Genomic DNA, 7,170 nt, shown 5'->3' on the forward strand with positions numbered 1-7,170 from the left:
CCAAATTGCATCATCTAAAGTATCTAGATCAGTTTTGGGTGAGACTCTATCATATATGAAGGGGAACAATTCTCCATCTGTGCCAGTGAAATTTAAACCAGAAAATTCTGGTTATGAGATTATCAAGGAAGGATCTGTTCACTGATGGAATAGGCATAGGGTAAACATTCCCATTCTAAGAGGGAGAATCTGAGAGAATTAAAGAGTTCACTAGTCCCAAGAAAGTTTTAAATCAATCCAGGAAAATTCTATTAGGTTTCAAGGCCCAAGAATTATCCTCTGTGGCTTGATGCTTTGATTTCTGGGATTGTGGAGGTGACCCTCTCTGACCTCTGCCTTTATAGCTGTAGCTCTGGTCTGAGAGTAATCCTTCCTTTTTCTTTATGTCTAACAGCCTTCCTTTAATTTGTCCTCCTTTCATTCCCTTCAGGTAAGGTTAGTAGTGTTTTTGTTTTGTTTTTTTTTGGAGGGTGGGTAACGGGGAATTGAACTCAGGTATTTGACCACTGAGCCACTTCATCTTCCCTATTTTGTATTTTATTTAGAGACAGGGTCTCACTGAGTTGCTTAACACCTCACTTTTGCTGAGGCTAGCTCTGAATTTGCAATCCTCCTGCCTCAGCCTCCCAAACTGCTGGGATTACAGGAGTGTGCCACTGTACCTGTCTAGTAGTGGTTTTGGTGAGAAAATTATTCTCAAAAACCTTGTAAGTCTCTAGTATATATCAAGTGGATACATACCATCAGATAAGAGGGTTCTCCACAGATCCTTTCCAGATAATCTCCTCTTTATTCCTGCATTCTGCTGAGAATGTACCATTTTGCATTTCTTTTTAAAAAATCTTTTTAGTTGTAGATGGACACAGTACCTTCATTTGATTTATTTATTTTTTTAAACATGGTGCTGAGGATTGAACCCAGTGCCTCACACATGCTAGGCAAGCACTCTGCCACTGAGCCACAACCCTAGCCCAATGATTTTGCATTGCTAATACATCCTTGCCAATATTTAATGCTGTTGGTTTTTAGATCTTGGACATTTTAATAGGTGTGTAGTGGTATCTTGTTTTCAATTTGCATTTTCTTGATGATATATTATGTGGAGCATCTTTTCATGTTTTCTTGTCATCTGTACATTTTCTTCACTTAGGTATCTAGGTCTTTGGCTCATTTTTATGGGGTTATTTTCTTACTGCTGAGTTGAGTTCTTTGAATATTTTGGATAATAGCCCTTTATAAGATATGCTTTACAAGTTGTCTACTAAGGAGTGAAATTGACTTCAGATTTCCAAAATAAGGAAATATATAAGGACATAAAACATGGTAATGGTGGCTTTGGGCTGGAAAGAATGGGGGCAGTAAAAAAATGATAGCAAAAATACACAGGGTTTCTCATTGAGGTGAAGAAGTTATTCTAAAATTGACTATGGTGATGAGAAAATATATTTATGAATATACTAAAACCAACTGTCTTGTACATTTTAAATGGATGAATCTTGCAGAATGTTATTTTTCCACAAAGCTTTTGAAAAAAAAAGATATAAAGAGAGACTCTTTTAGCTTTCCATCATTATAATAAATATTTCAATAATGAATTTATGAAAAGGGTTATGTTGGTTTTTAGTTTTGGAGATTTCATTCAATGATCATGTAGAACTGTTGTTCTGAGGGAGAACATCATGGTGGGAGTGCATGGCAGAGCAAACATGCTCAGATCATGACCAGAAAGCAAAAAAGTGAAAAAGGAAGAGATCAGGGTCCCATAATTCCCTTTGAGGGCTTGTTCCCAATGACCTAACTTACCATTAAGCCCCATATATTGAAGTTTCCACCACCTTGAAATACTACCACACTGGGGACCAAGCCTTTAACACATGAGTCTTTGCGACATTCCAGATACAAACTATAGCAGAGATTTAACTGGACTTCCTTTTAATTGAATATGAAGGACAATGTAGAGGGATACTAGAATGATGGCCAAGTTTTTGGGCTGGCCAACGGGGGACTGTAAGATGAAAAACAAAGGGGAAAATGAGTGTAAATTGGGAAAAAGTGGAGGGGGGATATCACCTGTAGATCAGGAACACTGAAAGTTTCTGAGGGGTGAGAAATCACAATATTTCTTTGAGAATCTGCCAAGAAGTATGTTTCTTAGTTTCATTTTTCTGACAAAATACCAGAGATAAGCAACTTGAAAAAAGGAAGGATTTATTTTGGTTCATGGTTTCAGAGGTTTAGTCTACGGTCACTTGGTTTAGTTGATCCTGGGCCTGTGGTAAGACATAAAGATGTAGAGTATGTGTTGGAGCAAAGCTGCTCACCTTGAGGTGACCAGGAAGCAGAGAGAGGTGGGAGGAGGGAAGGGAAAAGGGCCTTGGACAAGATATACCCTCTGAGGGCACACCCCAGTGGCTTCCTTCTACTAGGTCTCACTTCCTAAACCTTCTACCACTTGCAAGTAGCACCAACTGAGGACCAATCCTTTAATACATAAGCATTTGGGGACATTCCAGATCCAAAATATAACAATCCCTCTCTCCCAAAAATGTAAATATACAATTGCTCCCTACACACATAATTCTGAATAACATTTAAGGAGTTCCATAGACTTCCAGGTCGAAAGAAGGCCAAATTTACTCAGGCTGATCAGCAGGCAGTACTCCTTGGGTCCTCACATAAACATATAGGGGTATGCTGGTGGGTATAAGCACTGGTGGATAATAACTCTGCAGCAAGACTAGGCTCTTCCTCAGTGACCCAAAGGTAAGGAAGTTAGGGTGAGGGTTCCAGGAATCTCCACCTCCACATCCAGCAGGAAGTTTCCAGAAAGTCTTCCAACTGGGGTAGGTGAAAAGGGGGAGAATATCAGGGACAATGATGCGCACGTGTAATCCCAGATACTTGGGAGGCTGAGGCAGGAGGGTCACAAGTTTGAAGCCAACGCAGCAACTTAGCAAGAACCTGTCTCAAAAAAATAAAAAAATAAAAAAAAATGGAGGGATGAGGGTGGGTGTAGTTCAGTGGTAGAGTACTCCTGGGTTCAATCACCAGTATTGCAAAAACAAAACAAAAGAGAGATAGGCAGACTTAAGAGCTCCACTCTCCCCCAAAACTTCTGTACTCTTCTTGTTTCTTGGAAACTCACTGCTGAGAGCCACAGCGGAGTCGGAATGATGCGTGGCAGCTCGGTTATTTTGTGCCCAGCCAGACTGCAGCAACTCACTACAGAAGTGTACATGGGAATCATTCTGTTGTTTTTTTTATATGGGAACAAACCTCCCATCTATGCTAGTAGGTCACTAGGTGGGAATTTGGGGGAGAAATGAAGAAAATAAAGGTATTTACTAAGGTCTTATGTCCATTGATATTTTTAGAGTAAGCAACAAATTCAGTAGCTTTAACATAGGAAATGATGAAAAAAGTCAGGGATCACCATGGTTGGACAGAAGTGAGGACAATGAAATAAGCCCTTGGGCACAATAAATTATTACCCTTTGTAGCATGGCATGTTGCTTCTCTATCCTTGTACTCTTTTCAACAAAACTCATTTTATGAGACTGTGATAAAACCACTGAAACAGAATGCTGGCACAAGACAAAGTACCTGGTAAAAACTTAGCACATAATACCTCTAACATGTGAGTTAAGATAATATGTTTGCCGAGGTTACCTTTCAGGGACTTGAAGGCCACTTTTGCTGAAAAACACTAACTCTTCACTTGGGCCTAGAGATGTCTGATGTGGCACTATAATGGGATGAAAGGCCTGATATCTCTGCCTTCATATTATGTCTGAACCCTTTGTTGCTGTAAATTTTAGTTCAGATTCTATTCAACTCTTTTTTTTTTTGGTACCAGGGATTGAACTCAGGGGCATTCAACCACTGAGCCACATCCTCAGCCCTCACTGAGTCTCTTAGCTCACTCAGAGTTGCTTAGCGCCTTGCTGTTGCTGGGGCTGGCTTTGAACTCGTGATCCTCCTGCCTCAGCCTCATGATCTTCTGGGATTATAGGCATGTGGCATCATGCCTGGATGTATACATGTTAATTGACTGATAGAGCTGGTATGTGTTTTCTTTATCCTCGTGCTTTTTCAGCAGCTATAGCAGCCCAAGCACCCAAAGTCCTTCAGCCTTATCATAAGTCCCAAATTGAGCTACAAGGTCAGAATGTTTGCATAGGATGATGGCATCACCTACACATGTAACTCAACAGTTCCCAGGACAAGTTGACTGTGACTACATGGTGGTACAAGTCTCATGCAAGAAGAAACATCTTTCAGAATCACGACCCTGGCCAATGAAAAATTACCAAACTTTAGCCCATCCAAGAAAATCAGTAAAAACTTGAACCTCCCTTGATTCAGGAAGGAGCCTGATTTCTTGACCAATGTTTTCTCTCTTCAGTTGAAGCCCCAATTAAAGCCCTGTCTGTATATTCACGCTCACTTAATTTCATTTCTATGTTCACTGAATCAAATGCTCCAATCTCCTATATCAATCAGAGGCTCTGAAATGTAAGGGTAAGAGAAATAGCACTTTCCTAACCTTTTGTGAACCAGGGATGATTTGACTGTCTCTGCATCCTTCAACCTACCTGACCTCACAACTCTTCTTTGCTTAGATCATCATAATCACCCATAATAATAGCCATTAATTTTCAGCAGTTGATGTCAGTTGTCAGCAAATATTTTTTCTGCATTTAATGAATGTTCATTAAAATAGAATAAAACAGAAACATTTATTAACAATTGAAATTTGTCCCAGAAGGAAAATAAAATAGATTATTTACATAAAGTGCCCATAATCTGACTACTGAACTTCTCCCTGAAATTGTACTTAACAGATGATTTTAGAAACACAGATTGTTGGGAGTATTCCCTCTTTTTTATTTTCCAAAATAATTTCAAACACTCTAGAGTGTTCTAAAAATGACAGTGAGTGGAACCCAGAAGAAAACATCTTCTGTATGGTACAAATGAACATAAACAATGAATTTTTATTTTTACTTCCCCTAGCAAACCATCTCTTTCAAAAATAAAATTCTCTCATTTCCAATTTTTGAGGCATTCTAATTTTTTTAAAAGAAGGAAACAAAAATTATTAGGAAGCATATATACAGCTAGGAGATGAGATAAAGCAGAACAGGCCAAGGACAAGCTAAGGGGTGGGGGATGCAGGGGGAAGGGAACAGATTCTCCTTGGTAACCAGAGAAGGGCCAACTCCAACCACAAGATGGTGATGCCACTTGTGGGGCCTCAGATTGGAGAGGACCTAGATGAGTGACACAGCAGTGCGTGTGGGGGCACTGCTCACAGACAGGAGGGGGGTGTCTTGTTGACTGTCCACCAGTTGGTGTTGGGGGGAGGGTGAGCTCTGGTGACGTTCAGCCTTCACGTGACCCGGAGCTGCAGAGCGACGCAGCCCAGGGTGCAGTCGTCACTCGCGTCTGGCTACCAGCTCCCCGCTGCCCTGCGCACGGCGGGCTGGCAACGGGCCCGGGGAAAGCGGAGCAGGTAAGGGCCCTGGGGCCCGCGCGTAGCGGCCAAGCCAGCAGCAGCTTGTAGGCCCAGCGCGGGTGCAGGAGGACAGCGCGGCGGAGCCCCCCGCTTTCTCCACACCCCAGCATTCTAGAGCACATAAATAGTGGCGCCCTGGCGTCGGGGTGCAGGGCGGCTGAGGCTCGGGGGAGGGGCAGCAGAGCAAGTAAGAGCAGAGGGAAAGCACTCTGGAGTCCTGCGAGGGAAAATGGTGAACGCCGCGGGGGGCGGGGCGGCTAGGGTACCCGGGGCGCAGCTGGAAAGCCCGGGGCCGGGGCGAGCACTCGGCTACAGCAGCCCTCTGTGCCCCCACCTCGGTCTGCAGGTCTGCGGACCAAGAGTCGCGGCGGCACAGCCGGCGGCGAGAATCCGGAGCAGCAGGAGGAGACGGCAAGGATAGGCCCAGGTCTGTGCGAGGGGCAGTGCTGGGAGGCGGGGAGGGGGCGGCGGGAGGAGGAAGGTGTGCAAAGTCAAATTTTAGACCCCAACTCCCAATTTCCCCATCCCTGCTCCTCCATTTTACTGCCTGCAGAAATCTGGGGATGGATCGATAGGGAAAATGGTGGTTTGGGGGGGCAGGGGGGCCAATAGGGAGAGGGGAGGGCTTACATTGGAGGCCCCCTAGAGGACAGACAAAGCCTTTCAGATGGGAAAAGAAATTAAAAAATACGTCGATATCCAGGACACTGAATAGCGAAAGATGAGCAGTTGGGGACTCTGTCCTCGGTGCTGAAATGTTCATGAATTTTCTTGCCTTTTATCTTCTAGGAGTAATGGAATCCAAAGAGGAACAAGTGGGAAAAAATACCAACATGGAAAATGCCCCAAAGAAAAAGGAACAGAAGGAGCAAGATGATAATAAAGGGGAGCCCTTGGCCCTCCCTTTGGAAGCTGGTGAATACTTTGTGCCTAGAGGAAATCGTAGGCGGTTCCGTGTTAGGCAGCCCATCCTGCACTATAGGTGGGACCTGATGCACAGGCTTGGAGAGCCCCAGGCAAGGATGAGAGAAGAGAATATGGAAAGGTTTGGGGAGGAGGTGAGACAGCTCATGGAAAAGCTGAGGGAAAGGCAGTTGAGTCATAGCCTGCGTGCAGTTAGCACTGACCCCCCTCACCATGACCATCATGATGAGTTTTGCCTTATGCCCTGAATCCTGATGTTTTCCCTGAAGTTAATAGGGAGACCCTTGCTTCCTAAACTAACATGTTGTGTTGTACCGCTGTAAGCCTTCTGATGTCATTAATTCTCTTGGGTCTCCAGTTACCAGCTTCTAATTGAATGTGTTTTTGACGCAGTCTGTAAGATTTTTGTCAGCAGAATTTACCTATTGCATGGAAAGATGCTCATTATATATTGTGAAGTTAATAAAGCAGTTTAAAAGCAAACAGTGTTTTTTTTTTATTTTAAAGCTTATATGTAATCTAATTACATAAAATTTACAAAAATTAAATATACAAAAGGATTAATACAGGAACTTATTGCTGTGAGATGGGTTGATGTGGCTTTTTTATATTTTGTGTCCTTTGAAAAGAAATGAAAACAATTTTATTGACCTTATGAGAATACTAGGGTTACTTCATAAATGCACATTGACTGAATTTGGATCTCTCTGCCAGATGAATAAATTTAG

At 42.9% G+C, this 7,170-nt stretch overlaps 1 protein-coding gene across 1 annotated transcript; it reads left to right on the top strand.

The window, feature by feature from the left end:
• Window positions 1-5,375: 5,375 nt before the first annotated feature.
• On the top strand, window positions 5,376-6,925 carry LOC124079698 (protein BEX1-like). Its single transcript, XM_046425368.2, has 3 exons — window positions 5,376-5,515; window positions 5,865-5,945; window positions 6,308-6,925. The coding sequence occupies exon 3, from the start codon at window positions 6,313-6,315 to the stop codon at window positions 6,688-6,690; it is 378 nt and encodes a 125-aa protein (XP_046281324.1). The 5' UTR covers window positions 5,376-5,515; window positions 5,865-5,945; window positions 6,308-6,312; the 3' UTR covers window positions 6,691-6,925.
• Window positions 6,926-7,170: the final 245 nt, after the last annotated feature.

Source organism: Marmota monax, unplaced genomic scaffold, assembly GCF_021218885.2.
Source record: "Marmota monax isolate L192 unplaced genomic scaffold, Marmota_monax_Labrador192_F-V1.1 WCK01_AAM20220418_F8-fsc00176, whole genome shotgun sequence".
NCBI classification, from domain to species: Eukaryota; Metazoa; Chordata; class Mammalia; order Rodentia; family Sciuridae; genus Marmota; species Marmota monax.

What these genes read in the sequence shown, in the direction of transcription:
- LOC124079698 (XM_046425368.2), top strand. Translation starts at nt 6,313, where the DNA reads ATGGAATCCAAAGAGGAACAAGTGGGAAAAAATACCAACATGGAAAAT.